The 19,902-nt window shown below is 39.6% G+C and overlaps 2 protein-coding genes across 6 annotated transcripts in view; one reads left to right on the top strand and one right to left on the bottom strand.

Moving 5' to 3' along the window:
* SRPX (sushi repeat containing protein X-linked) overlaps window positions 1-19,902 on the top strand; it is a 93,533-nt gene that overhangs the window by 69,624 nt on the left and 4,007 nt on the right. For all 3 annotated transcript variants that reach the window (XM_070604711.1, XM_070604709.1, XM_070604710.1), the window contains one exon: window positions 1,920-2,041. In XM_070604711.1, the coding sequence (XP_070460812.1) occupies window positions 1,920-2,041 (122 nt within the window). The remainder of the gene's footprint in view (window positions 1-1,919; window positions 2,042-19,902) is intronic.
* Window positions 2,557-19,902, bottom strand: part of SYTL5 (synaptotagmin like 5) — a 277,939-nt gene continuing 260,593 nt past the window's right edge. For all 3 annotated transcript variants that reach the window (XM_070604702.1, XM_070604706.1, XM_070604704.1), the window contains one exon: window positions 2,557-2,782. The gene's annotated coding sequence lies outside the window, so the exon portion shown is untranslated. The remainder of the gene's footprint in view (window positions 2,783-19,902) is intronic.

Below are 19,902 nucleotides of genomic sequence, written 5' to 3'. Positions count from 1 at the left end.
TCTCACAGCTCCTCAGAGAGTGACAACAATCTTTTAGAACAGTGGTCCTCAAAGTGTGTTCCACGGCAGCATCAGCATCAGCATCACCTGGGGACTTGTTAGAAATGCAAATTCTCAAGCCCCATCCCAGACCTACTGGATCAGAATCTACATTTTAATTACACCTCCAGGTGATTCCTTAGCACCTTCAAGTTGGAGGAACATTTTTCTGGGAAATGTGCCCTCTCGGCTGTGTAAATTTTGTAGCTACTAAATGAGGCAACCAATGTCTTTGGGGGCAAAAACAGAACAAAACTAGAAACTGAAAGGATGGAACCGAGAACTTGCGTGATTTTGTCCTGAAGCTGGTTTGCAAGAAGAGTGGCCAACCTGACAATGCTAAAGAGGCAGGAAGTGTGCTAGCTCATGGACACGGTGCTGCGCTTTTTTTGCACTTCATTCATTTATTACAGTAAATAGAACTAAGTGTTGAGAATATTCTTGGTTTAATCAAAGGCTACAATTTTGCTTCTCATTTCAACATTAATGCAATGAATAATGATGTCTGTCTTCATTCTCCCCATTTACTTGAAGGCTTGTTCCCCATGAACTCCAAAGAACCATACAAAAATTTTTAGGCTCCTTTGATAGGATTCCAGTTCGTTGTGTCTTTTCTCTCAATCTCTGGCACCTTACCTCCATCCTTGTATCCCCTTGTCCCAGCTAGGGTCTTGCTCTTCAGGTAACACAATCTCACACCACTCTGTTGTGTGAGAAATTGGCCTTGCGGGCCATATTCCATGATACATTTCCTGAGCTCTTCTTATTCCATAGAAAAACGAATAAGCCAAACAACTTGCTTTTCCTCCATGTTGGCAAACCTTGGCTTTTGCAGGTAAAATTTTATTGGAACACAGCCACGCTCATTCCTTTGTGCACTGTCCATGGCTGTTTTTGCACTACAGTGGCACAATTGAATAGTTAGGACAGAGACCATTGAGCCCGGAAGCCTAAAATATTTACTCTCTGGCCCCTTACAGAAAATGTTTGCTGTCCCCTGCCCTGGGCTGTCCCATTCTTTCAGGTACTAGCTGAATTGCTAATCAACTAGTTGAATAAGATATTTGGTATCAAGGTGTTTGTATGTGACCTGCCCCTGCTCAACATATTTATATTTGCATTTTAACCAGAGCTTTTAAGGAAAGGTTTCATTGATTTAGGTATTTCAGTTAGAATAATAAAAAAAAATATATTTTACCTTTTCTAGCTTTTCTACCAATTCAGTCATCCCATACAGGGATGTTGCAGTGAAACTGTAGCAAAAAAACAAATTGGTGTTCTAATAAAGTTGGAATATTTTTCCCATTTAGGCAGATTTGTCTTGGTTACTTTTTTGTTCCCTTGTTGCCATTGCAGCTTCTGATGAGACCTCCTGGCATGTAGTTGATGGGCCATGTTCCCGAGGCTCTTGCCAAGGGCCAGCTCAGAGGCTTGGAACCTTTTATGCTTGTTTTCCTGCCTCCTTTGGGTGTGCGGGGCTTAGAGCAGGGAGATGTGGAGGGTGAAAACAAGGGCAGATATGAGGACTCTGGAAATATTCTTCTCTCCTTGCAGAGACAAATTTAGAGTCCTCTGGGAGTGCTCTTGGATACTTTCTAGGAAATTTGGCTCCTGCAAGGTCTCACCCCATCTGGATGTACATAGACTGCCATTTTGCTTAGGTTTTCAAAATGCCATTGCCAAGCCATTTCTGGATGATTCCTCTAGGAAGGTATTTAGGTTTTATAGCCACCAGTTCAGCCCCAATTTCTCAACTATTTTCAGGACAGTGTGGAGTGGGCAAATAAACTTCCAAAAACAGACCAGCGCTGCTTCTGTCAGTCTGTAATTTGACATGGAAGACTCTTTCTTCCACTATTGTTTTTTTTTTTTTTTTCCAGCAAGCACAGTGTGGCCTGGATCTTCGACACATCACCGTGGTGGAGCTGGTAGGCGTGTTCCCCACCCTCATCGGCAGGATAGGAGCAAAGATTATGCCTCCAGCTCTAGCTCTGCAGCTCAGGTAGGGGGAAGTCCTGTCCTTCACTTCTATCCTCTATAAATGCACTTTGTTTCTGATCAGGTTGCCTGATTTCTTTCTCTCCAGTATTGATTCCAGGTAACCTTCAATGTTTAATTGCTTTTATTCCAGGAGTATTATAACCTTGTTAATTGGCATGTTGCTGCTTCTCCAGATATATCATGTACTGGGTAATTACCAGGGTTCTCTTCTTTCCCCCTCCAACTAAGTGTTTTTGCTTTGTCTTTGTTCTTTTTTTCCCTCCCTTGGTGGGAGTGGGATGGGTAGGGGAGAGCCTGCAGGAAGGACTTAAGCAATCCTTGCTCTTATTAAGAGGGCAGGCATCCAATTAGCCTTTCCAGGCTTGGCCTCATTTTCCTCCATGCTTCCAGGGCACTTGTCCATACCCCCATTTTAACAATTATGTTTTATTTTGGTAACACTTATAAAGCCAGAACCCTGGTGTTTAGACTGTGAGTAATGGTACATTAAAGAAGAATTCAACATCCAAAAGGTAATTTCAGAACAACCCAAATTTTAATTTGTATCTCTTGACCATTGTGAAAAGGATAATTAGGCTAAAGCAAAACTCCTTAAAATCTTCCTTTCTCACCCATCTTTTTCTCTCACACACTGCAAGGGAGGGTGCCGATCTCTGTTCTACATAGTCTCTCAGGGCCCCAGGCTGATGGCGGCTCCACTATCTTGTAGCATCAGCATCCAGAACACATGGCTTCCAGATTTCTGCAAAAGGGGAAGAGAGAGTAAAAAACCAACCACACCCCTCTTTTACGCTTCACATTGGAGGCATAAAGTTGCTCTCTTTCCCAGTCCATTGGCAAGAACTTGTCACATGATGGGGATCAAACTTCAAACGAGGCTGGGAAATGCAGTCTATTCCTAGGAAGAAGAAAATGAAATAGGACTTGGCAAACCCTATTGTTACTGGCCACAAACAGCTGCTTTACCCACCACACAAGAGGGGCCAAATAAAAACTGGAACGCCAGGCTTATGGCAAGGAAAGGGTTTATTGTTATTATCAAAAGGCAGCCAGGTGAGGAGATAGGAGTTAGTTAGAACTCAGATCCACCTCCTCAAAGGAAGAAAGGTAGGGATTTTTATCTGGGGTTTTAGGTAGGGGAGGGAGAGCATGTGCTGGGGTTTTAGGTAAGGAAGGGGAGCGTGTGGCTTTGCTGACTGGCGCCTTCCCACTAGTGCGCATTTGGCCTTGAAGACTAAATTTCTTTTCCCTTGACTGTCTGGACTTTTCTGGTTAGTTTTCACCTTCAGTTTGCATTTGGCCTTGTGAGGCTGCTTGCAGGAAAGGGGATGGCAAGATAAGGGAATCTGCAGGGGGTGTCCTTGGTTGTCTGCCTCAGGGTGGATGGTGGATTCTGGTGCCAGGAAGCTGAGGAGTTGGGGTCTGGGAAGCTTCAGCCTCTTGATATTCTCTGGGCATCAGTTTCCCTGTAACAAACCTCAAGAACATGTAATTAGCCAAAACTTCAGTGTGAGGCCACCTGGGCTTTTAACAATTTGTCATTTCTATTTGCCTTGTGAAGTTCAGGGATACAAAGGTTTAAAAAAAAACAATATTTCCATATGAGTGTAACTTAGAGAAGCAGGGAAAGAGGATGAGTGCTTTTGGTTTTAACCCCATATGTACTGGGTTTAATGTAGGGGAACTGATATCAGGGCTGGTATCACTATCACAGTTGTTCAAAGAGGGTCACAGAAATTCCTTGAGATTATGTGATAGAAATATGTCCTTGGCAAGCAGTGTTATAGGCTGACACACTATCTTCTTTCTCTCATTCCCCTATTTTTCATCTGCCTTTTGAACCATCCCATGTTTGATTTATACCTCTCTCCACCTAAAGAGAGTCTTCCCCATCCACACCAAGGTCAAAAACTCAGAGGGTCAGGGATGGGAGTAAAAATAGAGGATGCTTGAATTCTCTTTAGTTGGCTGAAGGAGGGAGATGGCTGGGTATACTCCTAAGTTTTGATATATATATATATATATATATATATTTTTCTTGTCCTACTGGATTTGCAGCTAGCACCACCCTAGGGTGTTAACACTTTTGAGGTCAGTACCAGATCTTTTCAACATTTGCTACCCGGTACCTAGCACAGTGCCTGGCACCATGTTGGTGCCAAGTAAGTGGAGTAAATGACTCTAAATTAAAACAGCTTGACTATTCCCAGGGGTGATAGTAGCCTTTAAGAGTGTATTTGCTAATTACTCAAGTTGAAGACCACAAAGCTCAAGAGGGAGGACCATGTTGACATCCAAAATTTTATAATGAAAATTCTCAAAGTAAGTTTTATGAAGGTGTTGCTTATTTAGAACTACCTGCTCATTCCTTATGTCAATAATTTTTTAAAAACCTCTTGCCGAATTTGCTAAACGTTTTGCTTTGGATTGCAGATATATATGAAGGGAATCTTTATAAAATCTTGATGTGATTTTAAACTGTTCAAATTTGAAAAACAGAAAAATCTGAAGGAGAAAAAAACTTCTATCATTCAAGTATATATGTTGGAGCTACTATAGATCTCTGTAGGCTGAGGACAATTTAAGCAACAAGTAAGTTGCATAAATGAATTCTGCAGTGGTTCTCAAACTTTAGCCTGCAACAGAATCCCCTGGAGGGCTGTTAAAGCGCAGATTGCAGCCCCATCCCCAGAGTTTCTGATTTAGTAGGTCTAGGATGGGGCCTGAGAATTTGCATTTCCAGCAAGTTTTCAGATGTTGCTGATGCTTCTGGTCTGGGGATCACACTGTGAGAACTATCGGCCTAGCGTGTTACTAAAGGCTTCACAGTTTTGAAATGGAAATTTTGCAAAGCAGCTTATAAAAAGAGAGTCAATCATCAGTGTGTAGCCAGAAGATAGTTCAGGTAAGTGTCATGCAGAGATGATCACTCACATGCATTACCTAATGGATTTGGTGTCAGGCCGCATGTCCCCTTTATCGGACCTATCAGTGAGGAACAAGGGACTTGACAGATGGATGTTTTAATTTTTTTTCCATTTGAATTCCACCCTAGAGTCTAGCACAGAGGAAAAGAGCCAATTTAGGCAAAGAATGGAAAGCATGAAAGAAGAGAAGGAGAAGCAGAATGCCTGGAGAATCAAAAAATTCCTTGTCTCATTAGAATACTACTTTCAAATTGCACTGAAGCCATGATAAAACAATTGAAAGGCAGCAGCATAAAGGAAAGAATGGGTGCCTGGTGTTGCATGGTCACCACCTCCCTGCTTTCTTCATTTCTTTTAGATCTGGACATACGGGCTAATTCATGCTCCCTAGAAAAATTTCCAAGCAGTCTGAAGGATTAAAGGGACCAAGAATCCCATAATTTTTATACCCATATTAGTTTTTTATTGAGGTGTAATTGACATAAGTTTCAGGAGTACAGCATAATGATTCGATATTTGTATATATTGCGAACTGATCACCACAGTAAGTCTATTTAACATCTGTCACCATACAGTTACAAAATATTTTTTCAATTTCAAATATGCAATACAGTATTATTAACTATATTCACCATCTGCACATTACATCTCCATGTCTTATTTATTTTATAACTGGAAGTTGGTACCTTTAGACTTCCTTCACCCATTTCCCCCACCCTCTCCCCTCCTCCCCACCTCTGGCAACCACCAATCTCTACTCTGTATCTATGAGCTTGTTTGTTTGTCTTGCGGTCATAAAGTATTTGTCTTTCTCTGTCTCACTTATTTCATTTAGCCTAATACCCTCAGGGTCCATCCATGTTGTCACAAATGGCAAGATTGTATTCGTTCCTCTGGCTGACTAATATTCCATTGTGTATATATATATACAAATTTTCTTTATTGATTCTTCCAACAATGGACACTTAGGTTGTTTTCATATCTTGGCTATTGTAAATAATGCTGCTGTGAACATGGAGGTGCATATATATTTTCTAGTTAGTGTTTTCAGTTTCTTCAGATAAATACCCAGAAGTGGAATTGCTGGGTCATACGCTAGTCCTATTTTTAATTTTTTGAGGACCCTCCATACTGTTTTCCATAGTGGCTGCACCAACTTACATTCCCAGCAACAGGGCACAAGGATTCCCTTTCTTATACATCCTTGCCAACACTTATCTCTTGTTTTTTGATAATAGCCATTCTAACAGGTGTGCAGTGATATCTCCTTGTAGTTTTGACTTGCCTTTCCGTGATGATTAGTGATGCTGAGCACCTTTTCATGTACCAGTTGGTCATTTGTATATCTTCTTTGGAAAAATGTCTATTCAGTTCTGCCCATTTTTTTGATTGAGTTGTTTGTAGTTTTGCTAGTGAGTTATATGAGTTTTTTATACATTTTGGATATTAACCCCTTATCACATATGGTTTGCAAATATTTTCTCCCATTCAGTAGGTTGCCTTTGCTGTGTAGAAGCTTTTTAGTTGGATGTAGTCCCCCTTGTTTATTTGTTTCTTGTGTTGCCTTTGCTTTTGGAGTCAGAGCCAAAAAATCACCACCAAGACCAATGTCAAGGAGCTTGCCATCTGTTTTCTTCTAGGACCTTTATGGTCTTACATTCAAGTCTTTAATCCATTTTGAGTTAATTGTTGTGTGTGGTATAAGATAACGATCTACTTTCATTCTTTTGCATGTGTCTGTCCAGTTTTCCCAACACCATCTTTGAAGAGACTGTCCTTTCCCCATTGTATATTCTTGGCTCCTTTGTCATAAATTAATTGACCATATATGTATGAGTTGATTTCTGGGCTCCCTATTCCATTCCATTGATCTATGCGTTCGTTTTTATGCTAATATCATACTGTTTTGATTACTATAGCTTTGTAATATAGTTTGAAATCAGGGAGTGTGATGCCTTTAGCTTTGTTCTTCTTTCTCAAGATTTCTTTGGCTATTTGGGATGTTTTGTCATTCTGTACAAATTTTAGGATTGTTCTATTTCTGTAAAAAAAAAAAAATACCACTGAAATTTTGATAGGGATTGTACTGAATCTGTAGATTGGTTTGGATAGTATGGACATTTTAACAATATTAATTCTTCTAATCCATAAGCATTGAATATCTTTCCATTTGTGTTGTCTATAATTTCTTTCATCAGTGTCTTACAGTTTTCAGTGTACAGGGCCTTCACTTCCTTGGTTAAATTTATTCCTAGGTATTTTATTCATTTTCATGTAATTGTAAAAGGGATTGTTTTCTTAATTTCTCTTTCTGATGCCTCATTATTAGTGTATAGAAAAGCAACAGATTTTTGTATATTGGTTTTGTATCCTGCACTCGACTGAATTCGTTTATTAGTTTTAACAGCTTTTTTATTGCAGTAACATTGGATTATAACATTATATAGCTTTCAGATGTACATTGTAATATATTTCGAATTCTGTGTAGATTACATCATGTTCACCACTGAAAAACTAATTATATTCCATCACCACACATATGAGCCTAATCATCCATTTTGCCCTCCCTCCTCCCCACTGCCCCTATGGTAATCACCCATCCAATCTCTGTTGCTATATGTTTGTTTGTCGTTGTTTTTATTTTCTACTTATGAGTGAGATCATACGGTATTTGACTTTCTCCCTCTGACTTATTTCACTTAGCATAATACCCTCAAGGTCATCCATGTTGTCCCAAATGGCCAGATTTCATCATTTCTTATGGCTGAGTAGTATTCCATTATGTATAAATACCACTTCTTCTTTATCCATTCTCTCTTGGTGAGCACCTAGGTTGCTTCCAGGTCTTGCCTATTGTGAATAATGCTGCAATGAGCATAGGGGTGCATGTATGTTTATGCCTTTGTGTTTTCAAGTTCTTTGGATAAATACCCAGCAGTGGAATAGCTGGATCATATGGTGATCTATTCTTAATTTTCTGAGGAATCTCCATACTGCTTTCTATAGTGGCTGAACCAGTTTGCACTCCCACCAGCAGTGTACGAGGGTTCCCTTCTCTCCACACCCTCTCCAACACTTGTTTCCTGTCTTGTTAATTATAGCCATTCTGACCAGAGTGAGGTGATATCTCATTGTAGTTTTGATTTGAGAAGAACTACTAAAACACCCAGAAAAAAAAGTAACAAAATGGCAATTAATACATATTTACCGATTGCAGTTTTTTTATGTAATCTTTAGGGTTTTCTATATGTAATATCATGTCATCTGCAAATAGTGACAGTTTTACTACTTCCTTTCCAATTTGGATGCCTTTTATTTCCTTTTTTTGCCTAATTGCTCTGGCTAGGACCTCCAATATTATGTTGAATAAGAGTGGTGAGAGTGGGCATCCTTGTCTTGTTCCTGATATAAGAGGAAAAGCTTTCAGCTTTTCACCACTGAGTATGATGTTAGCTGTGGGTTTGTCATACATGGGCTTTATTATGTTGAGGTATGTTCCCTCTATACCCAGCTTATTGAGGGTTTTTATTATAAATGGATGTTGTATCTTGTCAAGTGCTTTTTCTGCATTTATTGAGATGATCATATGATTTTTATCTTTCATTTTGTTAATGTAGTGTATCATTTTTTTCATTTGTGGACGTTGAACCATCCCTGCATCCCTAGAATAACTCCCACTTGATTATGGTGTATGATCCTTTTGATGTATTGTTGAATTCAGTTTGCTAATATTTTGTTGAGGATTTTTACATCTATGTTCATCAGCAATATTGGCCTGTAATTGTCTTTTCTTGTGGTGCCTTTGTTTAATTTTGGTATCAGGGTGTTGCTGTACTCGTGAAATGAATTTGGAAGTATTCCCTACTCTTTTAATTTTTGGAAGAGTTTGAGAAGGATGTGTATTAGTTCTTCTTTGAATGTTTTGTAGAATTCACCATTGAAGCTGTCTGGTCCTGGACTTTTGTGTTTTGGGAGTTTTTTTTTTTTTTTTTTGAGGAAGATTAGCCCTGAGCTAACATCTGCTGCCAACCTCCTCTTTTTGCTGAGGAAGACTGACTCTGAGCTAACATCCATGCCTATCTTCCTCTACTTTATATGTGGGACACCTACCACAGAATGGCTTGCCAAGTGGTGCTATGTCCACACCCAGGATCCGAACTGGTGAACCCCAGGCCGCCAAAGCGGAACATGCAAACTTAACCACTGTGCCACGGGGCTGGCCCCTGGGAGGTTTTTGATTACTGGTTCAATCTCTTTACTATTAATTGGTCTGTTCAGATTTTATATTTCCTCATGATTCAGTCTTGGAAGGTTGTATGTTTCTAGGAATTTATCCGTTTTTTTCTAGGTTGTCAAATTTGTTGTTGTATAATTGTTCATAGTATTCTATGCTCCTTTGTATTTCTACGGTATCAGTTGTTATGTCTCTTTCATTTCTGACTTTATTTATTTGAGACCCCTCTCTTTTTCTTGGTGAGTCTTGCTAAAGGTTTATCAGTTTTGTTTATCTTTTCAAAGAAACAGCTCTTGGTTTCATCTTTTCTATTATCTTTTTAGTCTCTATTTCATTTATTTCCACTCTAATCTTTATTTCTTTCCTGCTACTAACTTTGGGCTTCGTTTGTTCTTCTTTTTCTAGTTCCTTGAAGTGTAAACATAGGTTGTTTATTTGAGGTTTTTTTGTTTCTTGAGGTAGGCATTTATCACTATGAACTTCCCTCTTAGAACTGCTTTTGCTGTATCTCGTAAGTTTTGGTATGTTGTATTTCTATTTTCATTTGTCTGAGGTATTTTTTTAATTTCTCTTTTGATTTTTTCATTGACCCATTGGTTGTTCAGTAGCATGTTGTTTAATCTCCATATATTTGTAAATGTTCCAGTTTTCTTCTTGTAATTGATTTCTGGTTTCGTACTATTGTGTTGAGAAAAGATGCTTCATATGATTTCAGTCTTCTTAAATTTATTAAGAGTTGTTATGGCCTAACATATAATTTATCCTGGAGAATGTTCCATGTGCACTTGAAAAGAATGTGTATTCTGTTGCTTTTGGATGGAATGTTCTGCATATATCTGTTAAGTCCATCTGGTCTAATGTGTTGTTTAAGGCAAATGTTTCCTTATTGATTTTCTATCTGGATGATCTATCTATTGATGTAAGTGGGGGTATTAAAGTCCCCTATTATTACTGTATTGCTGTCTATTTCTCCCTTTAGATTTGTTAATACGTGCTTTATATATTTAGGGGCTCCTGTGTTGGCTGCATAAATATTTACAAGTGTTGTATCCTCTTATTGGATTGACCCCTTTATCATTATGTAATGTCCTTGTTTGTCTCTTATTACAGTCTTTGTTTTAAAGTATATTTTGTCTGAGGTAAGAAGAGCTACCCCAGATTTCTTTTGGTTTTCATTTGCATGGAGTATCTTTTTACATCCCTTTGCTTTCAGTCTGTGTGTGTCCTTATGTCTGAAGTGACTCATAGGCAGCATATAGATTGGTCTTTTTTTTTTATCCATTCAGCCACTTTATGTGTTTTGATTGGAGCATTTAGTCTATTTACATTTAAAGGAATTATCGATAGGTATGTACTTATTGCCATATTAAAAATTGTTTTTTAAACATTTTAAAAATTAGATTCCTTTCTCATTATCTTTTGTGTATCTACTATAGGTTTTTGTTTTATGGTTACCATGAGGCTTACATATAAAAACTTATGTTTATAATGGTCTGTTTTAAGTTGATACCAACTTAAGTGTGAACACATTCAAAAGGTCTACATTTTTACTCTCTCCTCATTTTGTTTTTGATGTCATATTTTACGTCTTTTAATCTTGTGTATCCCTTAACTTATGATTGTAGTTATAGTTATTTCTACTACGTTTGTCTTTTAACCTTCATACGAGCTTTATGAGTGATTAATTCACTACCTTTACTATATATTTCCCTTTACCCGTGAGATTTATACTTTCATATGTTTTCTGTTACTAATTATCACCCTTTCTTGTCAGGTTAAAGAAACCCTTTTAACTTTTCTTCTAAGGCCAGTCTGTTGGTGGCCACTCCTTTAGCTTTTGCTTGCTGGGAAACTCTATGTCCAAGAATACAAGGTAGAGTATTCTTAGTTGGCATGTTTTTTCCCCAGTACTTTGAACTTATTGTGCTACTCCCTTCTGGCCTATAGAGTTTCTGCTGAAAAATCTGACAGCCTTATGGTGGTGCCCTTGTAAGTAACAAGTGGTTTTTCTCTTGCTGCTTTTAAGATTCCCTCCTTGCCTTTAACTTTTGACATTTTAATTATGAGGTGTCTCTGTGTGGCTCTCTTTAAGTTCCTCTTATTTGGAACTCTCTGGGTTTCCTGGATCTGGATATCTGTTTGCTTCCCCAGGTTAGGGAACTTTTCAACCATTATTTCTTCAAATAAATTTTCTGTGCCTTTCTTTCTATATTCTCCTTCTGGGACTCCTACGATGTGAGTGTCAGTCCACTTGATGTTGTTGTCCCATAAGTCCCTTAAGACATTTTTATTATTTTCCTTCTTTTTTCTTTTTTACTGAGTTGATGATAGGTTACAATCTTGTGAAATTCCAGTTGTACATTATTGTCTGTCAGTCATGTTGTAGGTGCAACACTTCATCCTTTGTGCCCACCTCCCACCCTACCTTTCCCCTGGTAGTCACTAATCTGTTCTCTTTGTCCACATGTTTAAATTTCTCACATGAGTGGAGTCATCCAGAGATTGCCCTTCTCTATCTGGCTTATTTCACTTAACATAATTCCCTCAAGTCCATCCATGTTGTTGCAAATGGGATGATTTTCTTCTTTTTTATGGCTGAGTAGTATTCCATTGTATATACATACCACATCTTCTTTATCCAGTCATCTGTTGGTGGGCACTTGGGTTGCTTCCACGTCTTGGCTATTGTAAAAAATGGTGAAATGAACACAGAGGTGCATGGGACTTTTGGAATTGCTGATTTCAGGTTCTTTGGATAGATACCCAGTAGTGGGATAGTTGGGTCGTATGGTAGTTCTATTTTTAATTTTTTGAGGAATCTCCATACTGTTTTCCATAGTGGATGCACCAGTTTGCATTCCCACCAACAGTATATGAGGGTTCCTTTCTCTCCACAACCTCTCCAACATTTGTTATTATTTGTTTTAGTTATTTTTGTCTTTCTAATGGCTGTAAGGTGATATCTTAGTGTAGTTTTGATTTGCATTTCCCTGATGCTCAGTGATGATGAACATCTTTTCATGGGCCTATTGGCCATCTGTATATCTTCTTTGGAGAAATGTCTGTTCATGTCTCCTGCCCATTGTTTGATTGGATTGTTTGATTTTTTGTTGTTGAGTTGTGAGAGTTCTTTATATATTATGGATATTAAGCCTTTGTCAGATGTATTACTTGCAAATATTTTTTCCCAGTTAGTGGGTTGTTTTTTTGTTTCAATCTTGTTTTCCTTTGCCTTGAAGAAGCTCTTTAGTCAGATGAAGTCCCATTTGTTTATTCTTTCTATTGTTTCCCTCGCCTGAGAAGACATGGTGTCTGAAAAGATCCTTTTAATACTGATGTCAAAGAGTGTACTGCCTACATTTTCTTCTAGAAGCCTTATGGTTTCAGGTCTCACCTTTAGGTCTTTGATCCATTTTGAGTTTATTTTGGTGAATGGTGAGAAAGAATCGTCAATTTTCATTCTTTTACATGTGGCTTTCCAGTTTTCCCAGCACCATTTGTTGAAAAGACTTTCTTTTCTCCATTGTAGGCCCTCAGCTCCTTTGTCGAAGATTAGCTGTCCATAGATGTGTGGTTTTATTTCTGGGCTTTCAATTCTGTTCCATTGATCTGTGCACCTGTTTTTGTACCACTACCATGCTGTTTTGATTACTGTAGCTTTGTAGTATGTTTTGAAGTCAGGGATTGTGATGCCTGCAGCTTTGTTCTTTTTTCTCAGGATTGCTTTAGCAATTCGGGGTCTTTTTTTGCCCCATGCGAATTTTAGGATTCTTTGTTCTATTTCTGTAAAGAATGTCATTGGGATTCTGATTGGGATGGTGTTGAATCTGTAGATTGCTTTAGGTAGAATGGACATTTTAACTATGTTTATTCTTCCAATGCATGTACATGGAATGTCTTTCCATCTCTGTATGTCATCATCCATTTCTCTCAGAAAAGCCTTGTAATTTTCATTGTATAAGTCTTTCAGTTCCTTAGTTAAATTCACCCCGAGGTATTTTATTATGTTTGTTGCATTTGTGAATTGTATTGTGTTCTTGAGTTCTTTTTCTGTTAGTTCGTTATTAGAGTATAGAAATGCTACTGATTTATGCAAGTTGATTTTATACCCTGCAACTTTGCTGTTGTTGTTGATTACTTCTAAGAGTTTTCCAATGGATTCTTTGGGGTTTTCTATATATAAGATCATGTCGTCTGCAAACAGCGAGAGTTTCTCTTCTTCCCTCCCTATTTGGATTCCTTTTATTCCTTTTTCTTGCCTGATTGCTCTGGCCAGGACCTCCAGTACTATGTTAAATAAGAGTGGTGATAGAGGGCATCCCTGTCTCGTTCCTGTTCTCAGGGGGATGGCACTCAGTTTTTGCCCATTGAGTATGATGTTGGCCGTGGGTTTGTCATATATGGCCTTTATTATGTTGAGGTAGTTCCCTTCTATGCCCATTTTGTTCAGAGCTTTTTATCATTAATGGCTGTTGGATCTTGTCAAATGCTTTCTCTGCATGTATTGAGATGATCATGTGGTCTTTATTCCTCAGTTTGTTGATGTGGTGTATCACATTGATTGATTTGTGGATGTTGAACCATCCCTGTGTCCCTGGTATGAATCCCACTTGATCATGATGTATGATCCTTTTGATGAATTGCTGAATTCTGGTTGCCAAAATTTTGTTTAGAATTTTTGCATCTATGTTCATCAGTGATATTCTCCTGTAGTTCTCCTTTTTTGTGCAGTCCTTGTCAGGCTTTGGTATCAGCGTGATGGTGGCCTCGTAGAATGTGTTAGGAATGTTCTATCCTCCCTAACTTTTTGGAATAGCTTGAAAAGGATAGGTATTAAATCCTCTCTGAAAGTTTGGTAGAATTCCCCAGGAAAGCCATCTGGTCCTGGGCTTTTATTCTTTGGGATGCTTTTGATTGCTGTTTCAATCTCTTTCCTTGTGATTGGTCTGTTCAAATTGTCTGCTTCCTCTTGACTAAGCTTTGGGAGATTGTAGGAGTCTAAGAACTTATGCATTTCCTCTAGGTTATCCATTTTGCTGGCATGTAGTTTTTCATAGTATTCTCTTATAATCCGTTGTATTTCTGTGGAGTCTGTTGTTATTTCTCCTCTTTCATTTCTGATTTTGTTTATTTGAGCTTTCTCTCTTTTTTCTTTGTAAGTCTGGCTAGAGGTTTCTCAATTTTATTTATCTTTTCAAAGAACCAGCTCTTTGTTTCATTGATCATTTCTACTGCCTTTTTTTGTTTCAGTAGCATTTATTTCTGCTCTGATTTTTCTTATTTTTCTCCTTCTGCTGCCTTTGGACTTTGTTCTTCTTTCTCTAATTCGGTTAGGTGTAGTTTAAGATTGCTTATTTGGGATTTTTCTTGTTTGTTAAGATGTGCCTGTATTGCGATGAATTTTCCTCTTAATACAGCTTTTGCTGTATCCCATATGAATTGGTATGGCATGTTATAATTTTCATTTGTCTCCAGGTATTTTTTGATTTCTTCTTTAATTTCTTCAATGATCCATTGCTTGTTCAATAGCATATTGTTTAGTCTCCACATCCTTGTGCCTTCCTCAGCTTTTTTCTTGTTTAATTTCCAGCTTTATAGCATTATGTTTGGAGAAGATGCTTGTTATTATTTCAATTTTTTTAAATTTGTGGAGGCTTGCCTTGTTTCCCAACATATGGTCTATCCTTAAGAATGTTCCATGCATGCTTGAGAAGAACGTGTGTTCTGCTGTTTTTGGATGGAGTGTTCCATATATATCTATTAAGTCCAACTGTTTTAGCTTTTCGTTTAGCTCCACTGTTTCTTTGTTGATTTTCTGTCTGATCTGTCAGTTGATGTGAGTGGGGTGTTGAGGTCCCCTACTATTATTGTGTTATTTTTGATATTTTCTTTTAGGTTTGTTAATAGTTGCTTTATGAACTTTGGTGCTCCTGTATTGGGTGTATAGATATTCATAAGCGTTATTTCTTCTTGATGAAGTGTCCCTTTGATCATTATATATTGTCCCTCTGTGTCTCTCTTTACCTGCCTTATCTTGAAATCTGTTTTGTCACATATAATCATTGCGACACCTGCTTTCTTTTGTTTGCTATTAGCTTGGAGTATTGTCTTCCACCCCTTCACTCTGAGCCTGTGTTTGTCCTTGAAGCTGAGATCTGTTTCCTGGAGGCAACAAATTGTTGGATCTTGTTCTTTAATCCATTTTGCCACTCTGTGTCTTTTTATTGGAGAGTTCAATCCGTTTACATTGAGGGTGAGTGTTGATGCATGAGGGCTTAATGCTGTCATTCTGTTGCTCATTTTCCTGCGTTTCCTTTGTTTCTCATCCTGTGTGTTTTAGCCTACCCATTGACTTCTGCAATTTCTTATGCTGGGTTTCTTAGATTTTTCCTTATTGATGTTTTGTGTCTCTGTTCTGTTTTTTAGTTTAGTGGCTACCCTGAAGTTTGTATTCAGAATCTCGTGTATAATATAGTCCATTTTCTGGTGGTCTCTTAGCCTAGACTGTTTCAGGCCCTCTCCTCCTCTCCTCCTAAATTATTATTTTCATCTCTTATTCAAATTTGTGTTGTGAGTTTGTAGTTAGAGTGATAAGATTGTCCTTGCTTTGGTGATTTCCTTCCCTTTATCCTAATGCTATAGTTGAATATTTACTATCCTATTCAGATTCTATTTATTCGTCTACCTGCTCTGTTTTGTGACCCCTTTCTCCCTTTTTTTCTTATTTCAGTTATGAGAGCCTTCTTGAGGATTTCTTGTAGTGGAGCTCTTGTCACTTTGAAGTCCCTTACCTTTTGTTTGTCTGGAAAAGATTAAATTTCTCCCTCATATCTGAAGGATATTTTTGCTGGATAGAGTATTCTTGGCTGAAGATTTTTATCTTTTAAAGTTTTGAATATGTCATTCCATTCTCTCCTAGCTTGTAAGGTTTCTGTAGAGAAATCCACTGAAAGTCTGATAGGAGTTCCTTTGTAGGTTATTTTCTTCTGCCTTGCTGCCCTGAGTATTCTTTCTTTGTCATTCATTTTTGCCATTTTTACTACTATATGCCTTGCAGTAGGTCTTTTTACATTGACAAATCTAGGAGATCTGAAAGCTTCCTCCACGCACATTTCTCTCTCAATCCCTAGATTTGGGAAGTTCTCTTCTATTATTTCGTTGAGCACACTTTCTGCTCCATTTTCCTTTTCCACGCCCTCAGGAATTCCGATTATTCTTAAGTTGCATTTTCTCATTGAGTCAGCTATTTCTCGGAGATTTTCTTCAGTTTTTTTAGTTCTTCATTCTCTTTCTTCCCGTCTGGAGCCATTCAGCCTGTCTGTCTTCGATTATGCTAATTTGCTCCTCTATGGTGTCTACACGGGCATTCAGGGAATCCGTATTCTGTTTTATCTGATCCATTGTATTTTTCATCTCTAGTATTTCTGATTGATTCTTCTTTATAGTTTCAATCTCTTTTGTGAAGTAACTCCAGAACTTGAGTTGTTTCTCCATATTTCCCTTTACCTCATTGAGTATTTTGATGATAGCTATTTTGAACTCATCTTCACTTAGTTTACCATTTCCAAGTCCCCAGGACATACTTCTGTATTTTTATTGTTTTCCTTTTGGACTGGAGCTGTTATAAATTGCTGGATGGTAGAGGAGCAGTTTTTGCACATGATGCTATTATTCAGTTGCAGTTACTGCCTGTCACCACTAGATGGGGGTTGAGAGCGTGTTCTGAGCCCTGCGCCTTCAGTTGTGATGGCAGTGCACAGTGTGGGTTGGGGGAGGTGGGGCACTTTTTCTTGCGTGCTGACCTGGATTCAGATCAGCTCTCACTCTCTGGTCTCCTGGCGCCCTGGCTTGCTGGGGTTTCCCCACACGAAAGCTTTCCCCCATTAGAGGGTTTCCACTGCATGGGCAGTGGGAGTCCTGGCCCCTCCCCCACTCCTTCCCTCAACTGCGGCAGTGATCCCAGTCTTTAGGGGAGGGAGTGAAGATCTCTCTTACCCAGTTCCAGCTCCTGCAAGGGCAGCTCCAGCCTCTTCGCCCTCCATGATTTGGCTGCTGTGGGTCTCCGACGATTTCTGTTATTAGGATTTTGTTGTTGTTGTTAGAAAGCAGTTGCTCTTTTTGGTTGTAATTTGGAGGAGCGAGAGTCCTTGGTGAGCTCACTCTGCCGTGTTGCTGACAGCACCCCATATCTGTTTCTCCTTCTTTTTTCTTTTTGCTGCTCTGATTGGGTGAGTCCCATTGCCCTGTCCTCGAGTCCACTTCTGCTTCATCTAGTCTGCTTTTGAACTCCTCTAGTATATTTTTTAGTTCAGGTATTGTATTCTTCAGCTTCGTGAGCTCTATTTGGTACTTCCTTATATTTTCTATGTCTTCATTGTTTTCATCCATTCTTCTCTCAAGTTTGGTGAGCAACTTTATGACAATTACTTTGAACTCTATCAGGTAAATTACTTATCTCTATTTCATTAAGGTTAATTTCTGAGGTTTTATCTTGTTCTTTCATATCATATTCCTTTGTTTCTTCATTTTTCTGGACTCTACCTGTTGGTTTCTATACAGTAGGTCAAACAAACAACTCTTCTGCTCTTGAATGAGTGGCCTCCTATAGGAGATGAACCTTATCATTCAACCCTGCCCTAGCTCTTGGTTGTCTCTCAAACCTTTGCAATTGTCCAAGCAGCCTATTTTATTTTTAATAGCTTCCATTATTTGAGGGTGTGTCAAGACCTGTATGTGTTCCAAAGGGGAGGAGCTCAGTCAGCCACTAGATTCAGGCTGATAGGAAGCCAGACCCTCCCTTAGGCAGCAGCTTTTAAAGTATGCAAGTATATATAGTCCTGTGGGACTGCAAGTGTAAACTCTGCTGGCCACCAGAGCCAGGCGATCTGGAGATGTCCCATGGGTGGCAGTCACAAAAACTGGGGCTTCAGGCAAGTGTATAACCTCCTTTCTTGGAGATACCAGTGAGCTGTAGTGAGGCAGAGGGAGAGCATAAAGATGGCATCTTCTAGCCTATGTTCCCTGAGAGTCCTTCCACAGGCTCCTAGATTTGCACCAAACCTGAACCCTGCCCCTGAGGCACTAAGACAAACAAATAGGCTTCTTTCACAGAAAGACACAGGTTGTGATTGTCTGCTGTCTGTGCAGTGCCCAGGGGGTGATAGCCTGCCAAGAACTGTCTCTTAGATTGGTACAGTCACAGGGGACCCAGGAATACAAGCCCTCCTGGCCACTAGAGCCAGATGATCAAGGGGTATCTGCTGGTCAGCAGTTGCAAAAACTGGGGTACTGGACATGTATAACACCTCCCCTCCAATAGATGCTGGTACTTAGGAGCATGACAGAGGAGGAGCACAGTGATAGCACCTGCCCTCTGAGGTCTCTGGAAAGGTTTATAGTCAGCTCTCAGATGTGTTTCATTAGAAGCCTGTCCCTCAGGCTGCAGCTATGATGATAAATTAATAGGCTTCTTTCACCAAAAGACTGAGCTCTTGGGTCTGTTGCTTCTTGCTGTATTCTGAGGTTGGTAGTTTAAGGAAACTTCTTCCATTGCTTACAGTCCTGTGGGGCCCACGGGCATAAGCACCACTGGCCACCAGAGCAAGGTGATATAGAGATGTCCCCTGGCAGCAGCCACACATATCAGGGTGCCACACAAGGGTTTAAGCTTCTTTCTGGAAGATACTGGCGAGCTGAGGAAAGGCAGAGGGAGAGTGTGAAGATGGAGCCACCAGCTAGAGTGAGGCAGTGTGGGAGTGTGAAGATGGCACCCACTGATGAAAAAAAAAAAAGACAGAGACAGAAAGGAGACAGACAGAGAGAAACACACACAGAGAAAGACACAGACAACAGACAGAGACAGAAACAGAGAGGCAGAGTGAGACTAAGAGCAAAAGAGCAAGAGACAGAGAAAGGCAGGGGGTAGATAGAGGAGATACAGAGAGACAAAGAGTCAGAGACAGAGTGAGACACAGAGAGTGAGACAGAGACAAAGGCAAGAGACAGACAGGAGAGAGAGACTGAGACAGAGCAAGACTGAGGAAGACAGCAAGACAGAGACACATAAATAGAGGGCAAGAGAGTGAGGCAAGAGACAGAAGAGAGCCAGGGACAGAGAGAGGCAGACAGGAGAGAGAAATAGACGGACGGAGAGGAAACCGAGGGAGCAAGAGAGATAGGAGACAGAGAGGGACAAAGAGAGACAGGAGAGAGACAGAGCAAGGGAAAGAGGGTGAGACAGCAGGAGAGGAGACAGAACAAGACAGAGACAGAGCAAGACAAAGATGGAGACAGATAGGAGACAGTGAGACAGACGGAGCAAGGGCAAGAGAGACAGAGACAGACAGGAGAGATAGAGGCAGGCAGAGAGAGGGACAGAGACAGGAGAGAATGATTGAGACAGGGTGAGAGATCATGAGAGCAGGACAGACAGACATAGAAAGAGACAGTGAGGGACAGAGAGAAGAGAGTGAGAGGAGAGCCAGAATGACAGAGACAGACAGAGGAGAGACAGGCAGACTGAAAGACAGAGCAAGAGAGAGGCAGACTGGGACAGAGAGAGACAAAGCAAGGGCAAGAGACAGAGGAGACAGAATGAGACAGGAGAGAGAGAGAGCAGGAGAGAGAGGAGACAGACAGATACAGGTTAGAGACAGAGTGACAAAGACAGAGGCAGACAGGGAAAGACAGAGAGGAGATAGA

This window comes from Equus przewalskii, chromosome X (genome assembly GCF_037783145.1).
Source record: "Equus przewalskii isolate Varuska chromosome X, EquPr2, whole genome shotgun sequence".
NCBI classification, from domain to species: domain Eukaryota; kingdom Metazoa; phylum Chordata; class Mammalia; order Perissodactyla; family Equidae; genus Equus; species Equus przewalskii.
Note: the sequence above shows the minus strand (reverse complement) of the source record. Positions and strands in the feature narration are given on the sequence as shown.